This window comes from Gopherus evgoodei, unplaced genomic scaffold, assembly GCF_007399415.2.
Source record: "Gopherus evgoodei ecotype Sinaloan lineage unplaced genomic scaffold, rGopEvg1_v1.p scaffold_39_arrow_ctg1, whole genome shotgun sequence".
Taxonomy (NCBI): Eukaryota; Metazoa; Chordata; order Testudines; family Testudinidae; genus Gopherus; species Gopherus evgoodei.
In genome coordinates, this window is record NW_022060060.1 from 1,681,939 (window position 1) to 1,702,674 (window position 20,736).

Consider the following 20,736-nt stretch of genomic DNA (forward strand, 5'->3'; position numbering starts at 1 on the left):
GGACTCACAGCAGGGAGCTCATGGAGAGAGGCAGGCTTGCTGGAGGCCCACAGGTGCAGTCTCAGGAGGCAATGGCATCAAAGGGCTTATCCCAGTGAGATAGCGTGACCCTGCGGAGGGCTAACACTCTAAAGGGATCTTCCCTGGGTCTGTTACGGAGCTGTGGGAGAGCGCTGGACTGTGACTCCATGGCAGAAGGAAATGTTTCTGACACGTTAAATGGAAGAAAGATGGGATGCAAACTCAGCTGGGACAAAATGTACATGGTTTCAAAGAGTTTTCTCTGGTTTTCAGTGAGAAGATTCAGCCCAAACTTTGCATACTAAAAAGCTTCTGCAAGTTCATCCTGGGGGACATTCATAGGCTCTTTGCCAGCTAAGTCCCAAGGGAAAGCACTGAAATAAGTGGTGAAGAAATGGTTATATTTACACTGCAACAAGAAACATGAGAGAGAAATGAAGTTGAGGGAGATGTCTGGAAGCGGTGAGCAGGAACTTCTGTGTTGAAGTGGGGGACGGGAACTAGATTAGAATGAATAGAAATATTAATCAAAATGTAAATCTAACTATTCCACAAATTCTAGATCTACCAATAAAGAAGACAGAAGTTGAGACCAAGCCCCTGAGCTAGGGACACTATCTCTCCCATTCTGGCTAATAGCCATTTTTGGATCTGTCCTCCATGAATGTATCTAGTTCTTTTTTGATCCTTCTTGTAGTCTTGGTCTTCACAACATCCTCTGGTAAAGAGTTCTACAGGTTAACTATGCATTGTGTGTGTGTGGGGAAATACTTCCTTTTGTTTGTTTGAAACCTGCTGCCTATTAATTTAATTTGATGACCCCCAGGTCTTGTGTTATGAAAAGGAGTAAATTACACTTCCATATTTACTTTCTCCACACCTGTCATGATTTTATAGACCTCTGTCATATCCCCCGTTAGCCGTCTCTTTTCCAACTTGAAAAGTCCCAGTCTTATTTATTTCTCCTGATACGGAAGCCGTTCTATACCCCTAATCATTTTTGTTGCCCTTTTCTGAACCTTTTCCAATTCCAATATATCTTTTTTGAGATGGGGCGACCACATCTGCGTGCAGAATTCAAGATGTGAGTGTACCATCGATTTATAGAGAGGCAATATAATATTTTTGTCTTATTATCTGTTCCCTTCTTAATGATTTTTAACATTCTGTTTGTTTTTTTGACTGCCGCGGCACATTGAGTGGATGGTTTCAGATGACTGCCTCTGCACATTATGTATGTTCTGAAAATATGCACTCAATCATATATATACACAATAAAACTCTCACAGACACGAACACACACAACCAGATACAGTAACAAACACAATCAAGCAATCAAATAGAAATACACACATGAAGAGACACACTTGTCTGGCTTTTATATTGCACAATTTAAGCTGAAATTATCCCCTAAAATGTTCTGCCCTAGTTCACAAACAACCTAAATCTGAGTTTTTCAAAAGCTACCTAAGGGATTTAGATGCCCAGTTCCCATAAACTGTAATAAGGAATGGGCATCCAGATTTTCTAGGTTGGTTTGAAACTTCAGCTTCATTCCTTACATTTATTCCCTTTCGCGTCATCCCCCTCAGCTCTGAAGAAAATGGCAAACGAAACTGCCCAGAATGAGTTCATCATCATGGGGTTCTCCAACCTCCAGCAGCTGCAGTTGGTGTCTTATTAGCCACCTACCTGTGCACCCTGGTGGGGAACATCAGTGTCACAGGTACGTAATTAAAGGTTATGATTCAAACATCAGTATCTTGCTCTTTAAGAAGGGTGACAGAAATGGTTTGTATTTGTAATGTGAGCAGAGCAAGTGGGAAGATCAAGGACATCTTAACAGAAGAAAATGAGGTAGAGTTCTTCCACCCGGCGGAGCTGGTTAAACATGGATTGTCTCATTTATAAATACACAGGGTCAATGCCACCCCCGTCACTGGAGCACCTGGTGCAAAGCAGCGTAACTTTGGAAATCAGTTGGCCAGGTGCTGTGAATCCGAGGCGCCCCATTGATGTTCATGGGCAGGCCTCCAGTGGGTGTACATTGGCATAGTTCTTGGACTCTGACAAGAGACACTAACTGGAGGCCTGAATGCAGTTTTCAAAGGAGTTTAATGGCACCTAAAGATGCAGATAGGCACCCAGTGTGGGATTTTCAGAAGTGTTTACACATGCTAAGTACATGATCCCATGGACTGAATTAGGTCCCTAACAGGCTTCAGATACCTTTGAAAATCTGCACCCTGTCCCACATAGCGGAAGAAAGAAGGTTGAGTTTAGATTTGCTTTATTTCAACACAAGTTCGGATTCTATCTGAACAAATGGGAAAAAAGTTGAATAAAGGTGTCTGCAAGATACTATTAAGACCAGAGTTAGTGTCAGGGCCGGGCTGTGGGCAGACTGTGCCCACACATCAGCTGCAAAATCATAATCAGGTGGTGAGCATTGACACTGGGAGTGAGCCAAGTCAGAATGGCAGGAAGTCAGGGCCAGGCACCAGTTTATAGACAGCAAAATCACCAACAAACCAGGGACACAGGCCAGAGTCTAGGATCTACATCAGACTGGGGCTGGTGCAGGAGAAGACAGGCAGCCTGCATTGTTACTCAGCCAGCATCAGCCGATCACTGAGCTGTGAGGGGCTGCCACTCAGGCCCTACTGGGTGGTACTTCCTGCATTGCCTAGCTTCAGAGACTCCTTTAGCCTAAGCTTCCAGTGGCAATGTGGAACTGTCAGTAGCCCACTATGCCCTATGGGCCCAGTTCTAATCCCACAGGGCCTTAGAATTAAGGTTGGAAGAAATGGAGACTGCAACTGGGTGGGTGGCTAATGAAATGCAGCGGTGCATTTGTGGTTGCATCAGGAGATGCACATTCACTGGGTTCTCAGCTCCCACATGTGTTAGGGAAAGGGGGGTTCTGAATATTTATGGGTTTAATTATTGAGCCTGTATTAAAATTCTAATTTCATCAATTTTATAGGTTTTGTTTAATTTTTTCTACGTACAGTTCATAGACTTTGCAGAGTGGGGAAATCAAACAGTGATGGAATTCGTCCCCTGTGATTTGGGGGTTGCCTGGAGCTGCAGATTTTTCTCTTCCTGCTGTTTCTAGTGATCTACATTGTGAGTGTGGCTAGGAACGTCTTCATCATGGTCCTAGCTGTGGCCAATCAGCACCTTCACTCCCCCATGTGCTTCTTCCTGTGGAACTTGTCCTGCTTGGAGACCTGCTACAGCTCCACCATCCTGACCAGGGTGCTGCCCAGTCTTCTGACTGGGGACAGAACCATTTCTGTTAGCAGCTGTGTCAGGCAGTTCTGTTTCATTGCTTCTCTGGTGTGTGCAGGATGCTATCTCTTATCCTTGATGGCTTATGGCTGGTATTTAGCCATATGTAAACTGCTACTTTAAGCAGCCATCATGAATGGTAGGTTATGCCTAGATTTAGCAGCCGGATTTTGGATGAGTGGGTTTCTGGCTATCGCCATGGTGATAATATTGATGTCATCACTGATTTTCTGCAGCTAAAATGAAATCAACAGTTGCTTTTGTGATTTCACCCCAGTAACAAAACTCAGCTGCAGTGATCTCTGGGGGCTGAAGGTGGTGGCTTTCATATGCTCCTCAGCCTTCTCCATGGTTCCCTTTGTATTAATCCTGACATCTATGTTTGCATCATCAGCACCATTCTGAGAATCCTGTCCAGCACTGGGAAACAAAAGGCCTTTTCCATCTGCTCCTCTCACCTCACCCTGGTTACAATTTACCTCGATATGCTACCAGATACCAATTCACCAAGAGCCCCGAACAAAGTGTTCTCTGTCTTTTATACTGTCCTGACTCCCCTGGCCAACCTGCTCATCTACAGCCTGAGAAACAGAGAGATCAAGGAGGCCCTGAGGAAAGCTGTCAGTAAATTCATGGGTTTCTCAGAATTCACATATTCAAGCTAACGTGTTAAGGTGAAACCAGACTGCAGCTGGGGAGCCAACGCTGCATATTAATCTAATTTATCACATGCCTCTGCATTTCATTGCATCAGTGAAACCTCCATGAGTGTGCGTCTCTCTAGGTAGAGCAGTGTGTGCCTCTTGTTATAAATTCCTGCGTGAACGATCCTTGTGGACACAGTAAACGTGTTCGTACATAATATATGTGAATATTTCTTTAATTTGTATATGACTCCTCTTACTAGTACTACTAGATCTTCTCCCTTCTGGGCTCCTCCTCTGATGTTACCCACCACCGCCAGGCTCCATGTTCCAGGCTCCCCACTTCCTGGCTTCTTGTCCCAGTCTCTTAGCCCAGCAGGTCCCAGTTTTCTCCCTGAACCCCAGATTCTCATCAGAAGTGTTTTCCCTCCTCACCGAATGCTCTGCCTGTTCCCCACTGGCTCCAGGGTCTTTGTCCAGCCAGTCTGAGACTCCTACATCCTCATTCATGGTATCTGATCTCCCTGTTTCCTGCCCTTTGTCAGGTCCCAATACCAGTTTCTTTGTTCAGCTCCCAACCCCAATCTCTCCCCTCAGTTCTCAGACCCCGTCTTCTTTCCAAAATGGTCCCAGTCTCTCTTCCCTACCCCCAACTTTCCAGGCCCAGTTTCTATTCCCATCCACCCCAGTCCCAGACTCCATGTCCTTGTCTACTGCACTCTCTCATCCATGGTTTTTATCTTCACCCCTATGCGTTTGACTCAGATGGCATCCTCCTCCAGTGCTGTCTGGGAGTTGCGGAGGATGTCCATGAGAGCACAGGAGAGATGGGCTTCCTGCTGTCCGTTCTGGTGCCTGACATGAGTTAGGACAGATTGTTAAGCATAAGGAGTAAACACATGTTTTGGGAGACCGCTGAAAATTAAGTGGGCAAGTGAGGGTTAGATTGTTATAGCCTTCAAACAACCCCCCCAACCTTCCCAAAATCATCATCAGAAGCACGTTCACCACAGATCAGGACACACCAACTCAAAGAAGCACCAGATTCTGTCAGAACAACAGATGCAAAACCTGCAGCCATATCTCCACCGCAACAATGATCAATGTTCCCCACGACGAACCTGTCAAGATTCATGGGTGCTGCACACAACATGTGGTGTACCTCATCCAGTGCAGAAAATATCCAGACAACAGCTCTGACGGTGAAACCAGACAATCACGATGCTCGCGGGTGAACTCACACAGAAAAAGGGACAAAATCCATAAGTGAACACTTCTCACAATGCAGTCAGTCCAGTTCCAACCTGTCAGTACTCACCCCCCAAAAGGCAAGCCTGGGAACTTAATTCATAGCGCTGCTAGACACTAAATACCATGGACTCCACAGAGACACTGTAATGCACCCCGCTGCTTGTTAATCCTTAATTGTGCACTCAGTTTTAAGTGGTCTCCTACAGCGTGTGCAAACCCCTTATGCTTAAAAATCTGTCCTAGCTTGTATTTAGCTCAGGCACTCTGCTTTCCTTCCCCAGACCTGAAGAAGAGCTCTGTGAAGCTCGAAAGCTTGTCCCTTCCACCGACAGACATTGGTCCAAAAAAAGATATTGCCTCACCCATCTTGTCTCTCTCATATCCTGGGACGAACATGGCTACAACACCCCTGCAAACAGACAGACAGAGAGATAGAGCATGGCATAGAACTCACTCCCACAAGCCATAATAGTAGCTAGTGTCCTCATTTCATTCAAACAAAATGCGAAGTTTGATCTAATTAAAGAGCAACACTGACTAGATGATCCAGTCATGCCAAGTGCTAACTAGAGCTGCCTGGAAAAACAAGGACACATTTGGACAAAATTGCTTAGTGGTGGGGGGCGGGGGAGGAATGTTTCCTCTTGTTCAGTGAAAAATGTTTTGATGGAACTTTTTTTCAACCTGCTCTGGTGCTCAGCATTTCCTAAAAGGAACCAGGCCACATGTCTGTCAAGCATTGAACAAGGGTAAAGTTATGGACTTCCCTCTCCACAATGTCCCATGATCCACTGCAGCAGCTCAGCCACAGGGACAGACCACATTGCACCATGGGAGATGTAGTCTGGCTAGAGAGGAAGGCCCACGGAGGAGAATGAAACATGTGGGACTTGGAACCGCAGTTCCCATGGGATACTGCGGTGGCTCTGACAGACACAGAGGTCGATGTCACAAAACATTCAGTTTTGGGTCAACAAATGGAAATGTAACATTTTGATTCCAGAATTTAGAAATTCTTTGAAGTTCACATATCAGTTGTGGGTTGTTGTTTTTTTGGGGGGAGGGGGGCATAGAAGGTGAGAGTTAAAGTCTTGTTCTGTGAAAACTTTTCATATATCAATTTAACTATAGTGCCTTCACGTGAGTTCCTCTTGATTTTGCACCAGCATAACTGAGAATAAATTTGGGTCTGCTGATTTCATTAGGTACTCCTATTTCACAGTGTCTTGTGTGAGCGGAACACCAAGCCTCATGACTTTCAATGGTGTTACTCGTGATTTACATCAGGATGAGTGAGAGGAGAATATGGTTCACTGACTTCAGTGGAGTCACTCCGAATTAACACCAAGGTGAGCCCCCAAAGGATCAGCCTCCTTAACTGCAATGGGATTACTTCTGATTTGCACTGGGGCAAGTGAGAAGCAGGGCTGGCTCCAGGCACCAGCTTATCAAGCAGGTGCTTGGGGCGGCTACTCTGGAGAGGGGTGGCACGTTCAGGTATCACTGCTCTACAGCCCAAATGCTTCTGAAATAAATGTAGTCCAACTTTACTAATTCTGGGTCACTGAGAACGAAAATGATGCTTAAAATTGTTGATTGGCTCTAGTTTTCAAGATATGCTATTGGGTCTGTATATACGACCCTTGACTTGGGAATGGTGGAGGATAAGTGAGTTATAAAGGGAAGGGATCTCAATTTAAACCAGAAATGACTAAAATACATCTTTGACTGGATCTATGAATAAATCTATGACTGGGTTTGGACAGTACTTGCTTTTTAGAAAAACAATGAATGATGCAATCTGAAGCTGGTATTGTGTCATACATGATATAAATTGCATCATGTTATTCCTAGAAGTCATGGATGATGCAATCATAACAAAGCTTACATCACTGTGCTGAACAAATTGCCCTATATCAGCTCTAGAAATCATACAGTGTGGTGCTCTCTTATTTGTCAGTGTTTGATTTTGCAAAGGGACACATTTCTGTTTAGCCAAAGTGAGCAGAGATGCCTCGTACTTGTGTGAACAGTGCAGATAACTTCTGCTATGTTTGTGGTGAAGTGACTTTTGCATCACAAAAGCGCAGTATAACCACTATGGTTAAGAAAGCCTATCACCTTTATTTTGGCTGCAAAATTGGAGACCAGGACAAGAGGTGGGCCCCATACATATGCTGCAACACTTGTGCAACAAATCTTCGCCAGTGGTTGAACAGGAAAAGGAAATCTATGCCTTTTGCAGTGCCAACGATGTGGAGAGAGCCAACAGATCATACCAGCAATTGTTACTGCTGCATGGTGCCTCCAGTTGGGAAAGGTGTGTCAAAGAAGAAAAAGTGGACTGTGCATTATCCAAACATTCCATCAGCTATACGCCCAGTACCCCACGGAGAAGGACTGCCGGTTCCTGATGCACCAGAATCATTCTCACTTGAGTCAGACGAGGAAGAGGAAGAGGATGAAACTTCTGGTCCTGAACCATCAATGTCACAGGATCCACATCCTCCTCCTCTGAACCACGCCTCATAACACAAGGTGAACTGAATGACCTTCTCAGTGATTTGTAACTACCCAAGAGTAAGGCAGAACTGTTGGGCTCCAGACTACAGCAGTGGAATCTCCTGGCAGGCTATCAGGACAAATGGAGCCCATCAATGCTTGCAGACTATTGCTGGACAGTGACAAGAGATGCTCCATTTAATGAATACAAGAGACAAGCCAAGAAGTGCCGAGTAGACACTGAATAGGACTAAACTATGTACATAATAATTTTTTGCCTTTTGTTTCATAATAAATTTTAGTTATATAACCCTTTTGCTGATTTTTAAAGTGTTACATAAACAGGACAGATGAAATCTTATCATGTAAAGCAACTATAAACACATGAAAAGACCTAGGTGTACAATTTGTGATTAAAACTCTACTATCTACACAATATACATAGACATAAAATTTAAAAACGTAAATATCTTAGAAACAGTAGCCAATCAGTTGTTTTAATTGTCATATTTGAATTCAGCACATCAAAATACATAATAAATAGCACATTTTATCTCTGAAGCAGATGACTTCTCAAAAATTGTAGATCAGTGTATTCGGCAGCAATTTGGCGGCGGGTCCCTCACTCCTGCTCAGAGCGAGGGACCTCCCGCTGAATTGCCATAGATCATGATCACGGCTTTTATTTTTCCATCTGCTTGGGACAGCAAAACTGCTGGAGCCGGTCCTGGTGAGAAGAGTCCTAGACCCACCATAACTGTACACGTGGAGTGAGGGAGAGGAGAATGTAGCCAAACAGAAACCTATTCAAATGTCATTCCTGTTAGACTTCAGAGGTTCAATTCTTGCATTACACTAGTGCTACCCCATTGGGCTAGATCCACAGCTGACAACTCTGTGTTGCTTCACTGAAATCACTATCTGGGGACCTGGCCAGCTGATTCCATGTGTTATGCTGGGTATATCCTGACATGATTTTTTTTCTCCACAGAGTTCAAATTTCACTGGATTCAGTTACTCGTCCTGGACAAATAGCCACTGATCAATTCTAGCAGCAATTCACCACTCCCAATAGTGTCACTAATAAATGTGATTATCCCCATCTTACACCTAGAGAAGCCTAAAAAAAGAGGTCACCAGGGGACATTCCGTGCAGGCATTTTGTTGCATAACTGTCTTCTGCAAGTTTTCTAGTACCTTCATCGAATGCAGCAGATACTGGTCACTGTCAGAGACAGGATAGTGGTGAAGGCAGATGACTGATCACACCAAGTGTTCCATGGAATTGGAAAAGAGAAGGAGACTCTGGAAAAATTCCACCACGATTTCAACAGCTTCCACCCCACCATCAACCTCAGCCTGGACCAATCTACACGGGAGGTCCACTTCCTAGACACCACGGTGCAAATAAGTGATGGTCACATTAACACCACCCTATATCGAAAACCGACCGACCGCTATGCCTACCTTCATGCCTCCAGCTTCCATCCCGGACACATCACACGATCCATTGTCTACAGCCAAGCACTGAGGTACAACCGCATCTGCTCTAACCCCTCAGACAGAGACCAACACCTACAAAATCTCCACCAAGCATTCTCAAAACTACAATACCCGCACGAGGAAATAAGGAAACAGATCAACAGAGCCAGACGTATACCCAGAAGCCTCCTACTGCAAGACAAACCCAAGAAAGAAACCAACAGGACTCCACTGGCCATCACATACAGCCCCCAGCTAAAACCCCTCCAACGCATCATCAAGGATCTACAACCCATCCTGGACAATGATCCCACACTTTCACAGGCCTTGGGTGGCAGGCCAGTCCTTGCCCACAGACAACCTGCCAACTTGAAACATATTCTCACCAGTAACTGCACACCGCACCATAATAACTCTAGCTCAGGAACCAATCCATGCAACAAACCTCGATGCCAACTCTGCCCACATATCTACACCAGCGACACCATCACAGGACCTAACCAGATCAGCCACACCATCACTGGTTCATTCACCTGCACATCCACCAATGTAATATACTCCATCATATGCCAGCAATGCCCCTTTGCTATGTACATCGGCCAAACTGAACAATCTCTACGGAAAAGGATAAATGGACACAAATCAGACATTAGGAATGGCAATATACAAAAACCTGTAGGAGAGCACTTCAACCTCCCTGGCCACACTATTGCAGACCTTAAGGTGGCCATCCTGCAGCAAAAAAACTTCAGGACCAGACTTCAAAGAGAAACTGCTGAGCTTCAGTTCATCTGCAAATTTGACACCATCAGCTCAGGATTGAACAAAGACTGTGAATGGCTTGCCAACTACAGAACCAGTTTCTCCTCTCTTGGTTTTCACACCTCAACTGCTAGAACAGGGCCTCATCCTCCCTGATTGAACTGACCTCGTTATCTCTAGCTTGCTTGCTAGCATATATATACCTGCCCCTGGAAATTTCCACCACATGCATCTGAAGAAGTGGGTATTCACCCACGAAAGCTCATGCTCCAAAACGTCTGTTAGTCTATAAGGTGCCACAGGATTCTTTGCTGCTTTTACAGATCCAGACTAACACGGCTACCCCTCTGATACCTTTGAAGATAGAAAATTTTCTGTCTCCAACACCATCCCATTGAGTTCCCCTCTCTGTTATACCTGTTGAATGTAAGGACTAAAAATAACTATATTATTAACTCTACCTTCACAGCAGTTGAAAATTCCCATCAGCATTATTCTCTAGGGATACTTTTCTCCCTCATATAATGAAACAGGGCAGACATTTGCCTTTTGATAACAGATCCAAGCCAACTCTGCCAGGCCAGTGATCAGAATTTTTGTTGGAGAGTGACTTGTAGGAATATAAATCTCTTTCCTGAGATCCGTGAAGAATTTGGGGATCAGAGACAGACTGGAGAATCTGTATCCTGGGTCTCTGAAAGGTTACTTGAAAGGTCACCGCAGAGATCCCAAGTTTTTCTTATACCAGTTTTGGAGGAAAGACAAACTTATCAAATTTCCAGAAGGTAAAAGACAATGTAAGATTATGAGTGTTCTCGTTCCAATTCACCTCTGTCTAATAAATATTTTCTCCTTACATTATAGTACCTACTAGGGCTGCTAGAGAAAATTCTGTCAGCATTTAGTTGATGGAAAATTGGGTTCTCAAGGAAATAATAATTTTCACAAGATGTGTCCAATTTCGCTAAAATAATTCAGTATTTCATTGGAAAAAAATTAAAAAACAACCCCAAACAATTTTAAAAAATCATATTATGGTTGAGTAATTTTCAGTTTGGGCTTTAAATTTGGAGATTTATAACTTTGTCAGCCAAAAAACATTTGGTTTTAGGAATTTTAGTGAAAATGTTTGTTTGGTAGTTTTTTGAGCAGCCACTATAGTGAATAACATATAGCAGAACCACTGTCTTTCTAAGAGACATGCCCTGACAGGGCAGTTTTAGATTGTAGAACATCCTGGATTTGTTCAGGACTAGCCAGAATGGACGTGGCTGGTATCTGTGAAGATTTATGTGAATTTGTGTCTCTGCATTTGCTCACTGCATAAATAGTCCTCTAGATCAATGGTTCTCAAACTTGGGCCGCTGCTTGTTCAGGGAAAGCCCCTGGCTGGCTGGGCAGGTTTGTTTACCTGCTGCATCCACAAGTTTGGCCGATCGTGGCTCCCACTGGCAGCGGTTTGCTGCTCCAGGCCAATGGGGGCTGGAGGAAGGGTGGCCAGCACATCCCTCGGCCCGCGCCGCTTCCCGCAGCCCCCACTGGCCTGGAGTGATGAACTGCAGCCAGTGGGAGCCGTAATCGGCTGAACCTGTGGAAGCAGCAGGTAAACAAATCTGCCCAGACAGCCAGGGGCTTTCCCTGAACAAGTGGCAGCCCAAGTTTGAAAACAACTGCTCTAGTTTATTGTTAACTAAAGTTTGGAGGCAAGTCACTTCATACTCCCCCCACACACACACACACACTTTCTCTGGCTTATCTGTGTATCTATCTATCTATGCATATTCATTCATTCGTTTCTCAGAACGCTTTCTTAGTTCCAGACGATAAAAGAAAACCTATTATACGAGTTTATCGTTTGAGCCGAGTACAACAATTTTTTTTTCTCACAAATATGAAGAAGGAATAAGCAAGCACTAGAACTAATACAGTCATGCTTAACTAGACACTTGTATACTACTCTTTGCTAGCATAGACACTGGTATAAAAATCAGCTTTCCGTGTGACAAGGAGATGTGTTTGCCTTTACTCGTGAGTGTGTACAGAAAGCTGTCAATGGTCTCAGAGCACTGGGAAGACGTTAAATACTTATGTTTATTAGAAGATGACAAGCCACTTTACAGGGCACCATTGTTTTCACTTTACAGCTGTGGAAACTGAGGTACAGAGCTACATGGCTTTCTCAAGGTCACATTGAGTCAGGAATCGAACCCCGCTTTTCCGACTCCCAGATTTCGCCCACAGCACTAGACTACACAGGAGTAGAAAGCATAACAGCAGATAATCGAGGTACCAGCCCGGCTACAGGTTCCGGGTTACAGTATCTATGTTGATGGTTTTGGCAGGATAAAGGTCAGATGCCTGGAAAAGCAGAGATCCTGGAAAAACTCCTCCATGGCTGCATTTAAACTTCAACAAAATTACAATGACACCACAAAACCCCAAATTGCCTTTTTCATGTCATATTCCATAGATTATATTTATTTAATTATATGTCTTGATAGAGCCCATGGCAGACATGGAGAAGTGGACTGGAGACTGGAGAAATCAAACGTCCATCACAGAATTCATCCTGCTGGGATTCGGGGATTTCCCTGAACTGCAGACCCCACTGTTCCTGATGTTCCTGGTGATCTATGTTGTGACCGTGGCAGGGAACATCCTCATCGTTGTGCTAGTTGTGGCTGATCAACATCTTCACACCCCCATGTACTTCTTCCTGGGGAACTTGTCCTGCTTGGAGACCTGCTACAGCTCCACCATCCTGCCCAGGATGCTGGCCAGTCTTCTGACTGGGGACAGGACCATTTCTGTCCCTGGCTGTGTAGCACAACTTGATTTCTTTGGCTCCCTGGTAGCTGTAGAATGTTGTCTCTTATCAGCGATGTCTTATGATCGGTATTTAGCGATATGCAAACCACTGCATTATGCAGCCCTTATGAATGGCAGCATCTGCTTCCGCCTGGCAGCTGGGTCTTGGGTAAGTGGGTTTGTGGCCTGCACTGTCACGGCATGTTGGATATCACAAATGACTTTTTGTGGCCCCGATGAAATTGACCATTTCTTTTGTGATTATGCCCCGTTAGTAAAACTGTCCTGCAGTGACACCCACCCGATGGTTCTTGTGACCTTCCTGTTCTCCTCCATATTAACACTGCCTCCCTTTCTATTAACCTTGACATCCTATGTGTGCATCATCGCCACCATCCACAGAATCTCTTCCACTGCCGGGAGGCAAAAGGCCTTTTCCACCTGCTCCTCCCACCTCATTGTAGTTACACTCTACTATGGGACCCTGATCTTTGTCTATCTGCTGCCAGACACCGGCACACTGAGAGACCTGCACAAGGCACTCTCTCTCTTCTACACCATCCTGACTCCCCTGGCCAACCCGCTCATCTACAGCCTGAGAAACAGAGAGGTCAAGGAGGCTCTGAGGAAAGCTGCTAGTGAGGCTGTGAATTTCAGAACAAATAAACTATTTTGTGTGTAGTTATTGTACATTGCAATAAAGTCAAGCTAATGGGAACTCATCTCCTGGTGTGATGCTATGAACCACAGCTCGTCCAGGCAGCCCTTACCCACTAGATCAGTTCTGTTAAATACCGGGACACCTGCTGTCAGGAAGAGCTACCTGTATGAGTAAGGTGAGCCATGCCAAGCAATCCCTGACTCAGGGATGGATGGACCCTAGATCTGCCTGGGGAAATGGAGCAAATGGGGCAGAACCCATCCAGTTCCTACTGAACTCAACTGCATTTATAACCCATTGACATCAATGGAAGAAGTAGGGGGTTGGAAATGGTGAATTTCCTCACAGGGCGGAGGGTTTATCTAAGGCATCTGTATCACTCATTTCCCCACTGAGGCCGTGTTTTCAGCAGTGAAGTGTAAAAGAAGTGGCTTGTAGCCTGTGTGTAGACCTTTCACAGAGAGGTGGATTTCATCTTCTCTCAGAAGTTGTCTTTCACAGGGGTTGTATTAGTGGCATCTTTCAATACATGTTGAAGACTGATATTCACCTGTCTGTCTGGTTAATGTAAAAACAAGATGTGGTGGATTTTTTAGGCTATCCTAATTGCTCTTATCTCTCCAGCCTTGGCATCCACTGAGGTTACAACAGAAGCATTTGTCAATAAAAGTTGGGACTGCTCTCTCTCTCTCTCTCTCTCTCTCTCTCTCTGTCTGATTAATTCTCAAGGCAAATGTAGTGGGTTTTTTACACTACTAATGACGGTTTAAATGATGTCATAATCAGAAGATGTTATGTTAAAAATGTAATAATAATTATAATAATAACAATAATGTTTCAGTTGAAACTTTATTTTTCTTATTCTTATTATCCCTCAGTGTTCCTTCACGGGGATTTTCCTTAAACAAATAGCCTTCACAATATACAAGTTCTTTACGCTTAAAAAAGAGAAAGTCACTGTCTAAAATGTATCCCCACGAGTCACCAATAAATGCTGACCACAGATGAGCTCCATAGGTGTGGGTAGTTTGGAATTTCATTAAACCCTCTGCAGAATTCCTGTATTTTAACTGATCCTCTGCGCTCATTCTCCTTTGACTCTCCTAAAACTTCTCACAGTGCCTGTAGTGGGGCAGCTGCCCCACTCCTGGAGAGTGTGGGCTGTGGCAGGCCAGGATGCCTGCGCAGACAGGGAGCCAATCAAGGAAGGGCTTATTGTGAGCCAATCAGGGCCAGGCTCAGCCCTATAAGAAGGCTGCCCAGGGAGAAAGCAGTCAGTCTGTCCCAGGCCTTGCAGAGGGGGAGGTTGGTCTCTAAGGGTGGAGATTAGCACTGTGGACAGTGCAGTGCTGGCCAGGCTTGGGGAGGCTAGGCAGCTCTAGCCCGGAGCCTGCCAGGCTTCAGACCCTGAAAGGAAGGGCCTAACGGGTGCAAGAGGCTGTAGGGGAAGCGGCCCAGGAAAGCAGACAGAGGAGGGGAGAAAAGGAGGACAGCGAGGTTGACACCAGAGGGTCCTTGGGCCTGGACCCAGAGTAGAGGGCGGGCCTGGGTCCTCCCTTTCCCCCCTTGCAGTACACCCAGCCATTGGCTGTAGGGAGTGGCCATTATACTACGCCAGATTCCTGACAAGAGGGATTGTACTCAAAGGGTGTGGTTGGACATGGTGACTGGGGTGTAGGACTGCTGATCACTGACCCCTGGAAGGGGGTGCAGATGGGCTAAGGGGCACTGCCGGAGGGCAGTGGCTTCAAAGAGGACACCGATGAGCAGGGAGCAGCGTAGGTCCAGAGATGCCAAAGGAAGATGGAAAGATGGATGGGACACCACCAGGAGGAGGCTCTCGGCTGGACAGAGCTAATTCCTGGAGTCACCAGTGGGAGGCACCAGGTGGTGAGTCCCAACCCATTACAGTGCCCAAGAGTGCTGTCTTGTGGAGGTCATTGGTCATGATGTCTTGCACTCCTACTGTGTTCATGAGCAGCTCCTTTGTATCCAAGTGCTCCAATAATTGTTTTATTCTAGTTTTCCACAATCATTCCACTTCATGGCAGAGTTCTTCATACTTCACCCCTTCACTTCTTGCTTCTTTCTGCTGGGATGGCAACACCAATGAACATGGGCTTATTTGTCCTCATGATTTGTGTTTGTATAGTATTTAGCACAGAATCTCTCTCCTTGTTTCTGTATGAGGCTGTCATTCCCTCTCTCATGTGTTCCTAGAAATGAGAGAGCTTAATAACCTTCCCTTTCTTCAAAACGGGGCTCATAACAGCCTCGCCCCCGGTGACCATGTGAAGATTAATACATTAAGACTCAGACTGGACTTTGCATTTACTGGCCATGATACAACACCTTCCTGTTTAATGGCTTTGACTTTAGTGGGTCAACGGCTGTGTAAAGTCACAGGGACAGCTTTGTTTTGCTCCCACTCGCATGAGGATGTGGGTACATATTATGATAGGTGGTTATTTATTGGTTGAGTCAGTAAATCATTCGTTTGTTTGTGTGCACTTCAGTAACTAAAAGTATCTGTGTGTCTTTAGCTTCTATGTATAACATTTTCAAAGGAATGTACTTAAGAGGCTAAATCCTATTTTCAAAAATGATCTAAAAGTCTAAGTGTTGTAGAAAGTTAATGGGGTTTAGGCTCCCAAGCATCTTTTTAAAATAGGGCATATTCTTCTAAATGATTTTGTGTGCTTTTGAAAACTCTATGCTGGGTCTTCAATCATTTTTGAGATATAGAAATGAGATTTTAAAAAGCCATTTGCAGATTTAGACACACAGTTCCTATTCATTTTAAATTAATTTTTATAAAATTAAGATTTCTTTTGAAGTGTTTTTTCAACCCCATAAAATCTTCTCTCTTATTCCCTCATTTTTCATATCCATCCTTCCACAGGAAATACACTGAACATGGATATTCTCAACCAAACTGTGATGACAGAGTTCATTCCGTTGGCTTCTCCAGTCATCCTACAACTGTGGATCTTCCTCTCTATGGTCCCACTGCTGATTTACCTGCTCACCCTCATGGGGAACATGCTCATCATTTCCATCATATGGCTTGAATGTCGCCTGCACACTGCCATGTATTTCTTCCTCAGCAACTTGTCCTTTCTGGACATCTTGTTCACCTCGTTCATTTCCCCTACAATGCTGGTCAGCCTCCTTTCAGAGAGGAAGACCATCTCTGTCACTGCTTGTCTGGCCCAAACTTTCTTCTCTAGCTTCCTGTGCATGGTGCCGTTCATCCTACTGGCAGTGATGTCCTTTGATTAATATGTAGCCATCTTCAAGTCCTTACACTACACAGTCATCATGAATGGCAGGGTGTGCTCAAGGCTTCTCCTTAGCTGTTGAATGGCAGCTTCTCTATCCATGCTTGGACCAACCATAGTGTACACCAGGATACCTTTCTGCAGCCAAGAACTAGACCATTTCTTTTGTGATATCACCTCTCTGTGAAAAGCTGCCATTGTGAACACCATCTACCATGAAAAGCTGGATTTTGTTCTCTCCTCCATTGTATTACTGAGCTTCTTAATGCTGACATTGTGTCTTACACCTACATCATAGCCTCTGTCCTCGGTCCAAGGACACAAAGGCCTTTTCTGCTTGTGGGTCTCACCTCACCATAGTAACCGTCACCAATGGGAGTTCCACTTTTGAGTATGTCCGACCGCAGTACAGTCAATCCTTGGCTAATGGAAAAGCAGCTTCTCTGCTCACTGCGGTGGCGATACCCCTGTTCAACCCCTTCATCTGTAGCCTGGGGAATAATAGAGTTAAAGAGGTCTTGAGAGATGCTGTAGGGAGGCTTATGGGTTACTCAAACAAGGTTAGTTCTTGAAAATATTCATTTTAAAAAGAGACAAAATGGTATCTAAAGGCCAGGTAGGTCTGAATTACAACATCCTGTTGTCAAGCATGACCCAGGACTTTGCAGACAAAGTTACAAAGGAATTTAAGGGCTAGATCGACAAGAGATTTAGGCACCTAAGGCCAATATTTAGGCCCCAAAGAGCTGCTCAACACTTCTACTCAGCTGCTACCTAAATCTGGATTCACCTGAATTCCCAGGGTGCCTAAATTTCTGACGTTGAAGTCCCCATGGTGTTTATGTTTCTGTCCATGGGCAGGTGCAAAACTGCCTACATTCTGCCTACACTGCTCACTGCTGAAACCCCAGTGAGATTCTCAAAGTTGTTGCCTTTCATAATTCCTCTTTGTGCCTTCCTGTATTTCTAGGTCCCTAAATACCATTGAAAATTTGGCCCTACATCTCCTTGTGCCTCAGTTCCCCATCTGTACAATGAGAAGAGGAGTACATCCTTACTTCATAGTGATGTCATGACTATAAATACATTACACACTGAGGGGTGCTGAGATTCTGTGCTAGTGGGGGGTCAGATCTCTACCTTGGATAGATCCTCAGCTAGGGACCACCACGTCACCTAGTCTGAACTCCTGCATTTTTGGGCTTGGCAGAATTGGATTTTTTAAAATCTTTTTATAATTTCAATGAGTAATATCCATGTTCTTATTGTCATTTTTTAAAACTTTGACTTTTTAAAAAATGTCACAGTTGGGGGAAATGATAATAGTGGTGGGGGGGTCAGAGAATAAATTTTTAAGGATTGTTGACTTTGAGATTCAAAAACTTGAAGCTTGTTAAGTGTTAAAGCACAAATTGTCCACATAGCATCTCAAAAGGTATAAAACAAATATCCTGAAATCAAACTCTGTTCAAGAGCATTTTTCTTGTTGTGCTTATCTGTAAATATGGATTATTAGTGATGGAAATATTTTTTTTCATTTATATAGTGAAATTCACATTCATTTGCATTTCCAAGCAAATCCAAAAATCACGAATCCAATGGAGAAGGGATTGTAAAACTGTCTTGAAAGAAGGAAGTTAGAGGTCAGGAGCCAGGAGAAGAATTGAAATGAGATGTAATGTTAAAGAGAGACCTGCCAGGGAGATATCAGATGAACTGATATTTCGACTGTACGGACTGTCTCAGAATTCCATACCTGGACTGACAGTGGATAACTCATGTGTTCCTCTGTCAAAGAGGGAAGAATTACTAATGCCAAGTTATAACATTAACCCTACAGGACGCTGGCAGTGTGAGTGTGTTTAATTGTTGTATTTTGTTAGCTCAGTTTATATCTTTACTCAGTTTAATTTAAAAGAGAGAATTTATGGTTGTCAGTGGATCTAGCTGATTGACATCTGCCAAGGAAATGGCCTGTAGCAATTAATGTTCAGATCTATCGAATGATGATTCAAAATCATGTGCAAATTCACCCCAAACTATTTCAAAAGAAGTAAATAACAATTACCTACAATATCTGATATACTAATAAAGGAAATTCTGATTAGGATCCCATTTAATGTCACAAACAGCCCTGTCGTACAATCCCAGTCATCAATTAAGCCAACTCTCTCTTAAAACTAATTAAGACTCTAAGTCTAATTGAGAGAGACCTGGACATATTTATGACTGGATTTGTATGATGGGGTTGGTTGTGATGGTTGGGGCAAGGGGTCAGGGCTCAGTAGCCATGTGGGTCACTTCCCCTTTATGTATTGTGTTCATGGTCATGCTTCAGGATTTCAGCTGGTCACTTGTGGGGGTCAGGAAGGGATTACTCTCCACCTCACCCCAAAATGTATTCTAGTTTGTTTTTTTTCTTTGATGCCTTGCATATCACAGCTCAGAGAATTTCATGCTCTGGCTACTGCTGTGGTGGGAACACTTTTTTTTCCCTCTGATATCTGTCAGACCAATTCATTGAAATACAGCATATCTCTTAGGTAGCATAGCTCAGGGGCAGATTTTAAAGGTAGTTAGCCACCTAGTGGGATTTTCAAAAGCAAGACATGCCAAACTTGCTCTGATTTCATCTTTTGGTCCCTAAACATCTTTAGCAGTCAGACCCTGAGTGTCAATTTAAACATTTCAAGTGAAGCCAAATTTAAGTGTTGCAGAAGGTTTAAAAGTGTGTGTGTGTGTGTGTGTGTGTGTGTGTGTGTGTGTAAGTAGGATGGTGGGGTTATATAAGGAGTAGGGAGCATCAATAAGGGACAGTTGATTGTTTATATTTTCTTTAGCACAGCTGCCAGGATCCACAAGATGACATAGAATCTCAGCTGGAATAAATTGGAATAGCTCAGTTGAACTCAATGAGCAACACCAATGTACCCCAGCTAAGAATCAGGCTAACTGCTGCGGTGTGTGTGGTCTATTTCAGTTTGATGGCAGTGTTGCCTAGGGAGCTGTGATTGATGGATGGAACAATTAAATGTCACATCTATATTGTCAATTCTCTTCTTTACTGTGAGTGTTTCTGCAGAGGGACCCCAGGGGACATGGATATTCCCAGTAGGAACCAGTGACAGAATTCATCCTTCTTGCTTTTCCTGTCCTCTGAGAGATACAGATTTTCCTCTTTGTGGTCCTCTTGATGACTTACCTGCTCTCTGTGATGAGAAACGTGGTCATTATTTCTCTCATATGGACCAATTACCTTCCCCACACCCCCATGTATTTCTTCCTGAGCAACTTGTCCTTCCTGGATATCCTCTTCAGAACTGTCATTGCCTCAAAGATGCTCTCCAACTTCCCGGTGGAGAGGGAAAGCATCTCCTTCACTGGCTGCATCACCCAGACTTACTTTTATTTCTTCCCAGGAACAGTAGATTTCATTCTCCAGGCTCTCATGTCTTTTGATTGGCATGTGGCCATATGCAACCCACTGTGGTTCAAGGTCATCATGAACAGCCGGGCCTGCTTCCTCATGGTGTTTGGGGTGCCTTCCTCACCATCCTCTACCCATCATCGTGGTGTTCAGGCTGCCCTGCTGCAGCCATTCCCTCAACCATTTCTTCCGCGACATTGCTGCCTTTCTGCAAGTGGCCTGTGTTGAGACCCACGTCATCAAGCTCATCGACTTCCTCCTGTCGTCCCTTGTGGTGCTCAGCTCCTTAGTGCTGACGGCGGTGTCATACGGCTACACCATCTCCACCATTCTGAGAATCCCGTTGGGGCAAGGGAGGCAGAAAGCTTTCTCCACCCACATCTCACACATCACTGTGGTCACCAGCGCCTACAGGAGCTCCATCTTCATGTATTTTTGTCCCAACCAGAGCTGCTCCCTGGACTTCGACAAGGTGGCTGCAGTGTTCACAACAGTGGTGATACTCTGCTGAACCCCTTCACATACAGCCTGAGGAGCAAGGTCAAAGAGGTGCTGAAGGACACTGTCAGCAGGACACTTTTCTCCAAGGCTGCAGGTCCTTGA

General features: G+C 44.5%; 2 protein-coding genes across 2 annotated transcripts; both read left to right on the forward strand.

Moving 5' to 3' along the window:
- Window positions 1-12,462: 12,462 nt before the first annotated feature.
- Window positions 12,463-13,446, forward strand: LOC115642326 (olfactory receptor 5B21-like). The gene has a single exon (XM_030545775.1). It carries the CDS (start codon window positions 12,463-12,465, stop codon window positions 13,444-13,446), a length of 984 nt encoding a protein of 327 aa, XP_030401635.1.
- Window positions 13,447-16,341: 2,895 nt separating this feature from the next.
- LOC115642259 (olfactory receptor 6M1-like) lies at window positions 16,342-20,736 on the forward strand. The gene is given in 5 exon segments (XM_030545713.1): window positions 16,342-16,587; window positions 19,822-20,236; window positions 20,239-20,268; window positions 20,271-20,630; window positions 20,633-20,736. Coding segments are annotated over 5 exon segments (1,155 nt in total).

Coding starts and splice junctions, on each gene's coding strand:
- LOC115642326 (XM_030545775.1), top strand. CDS start 12,463: ATGGCAGACATGGAGAAGTGGACTGGAGACTGGAGAAATCAAACGTCC.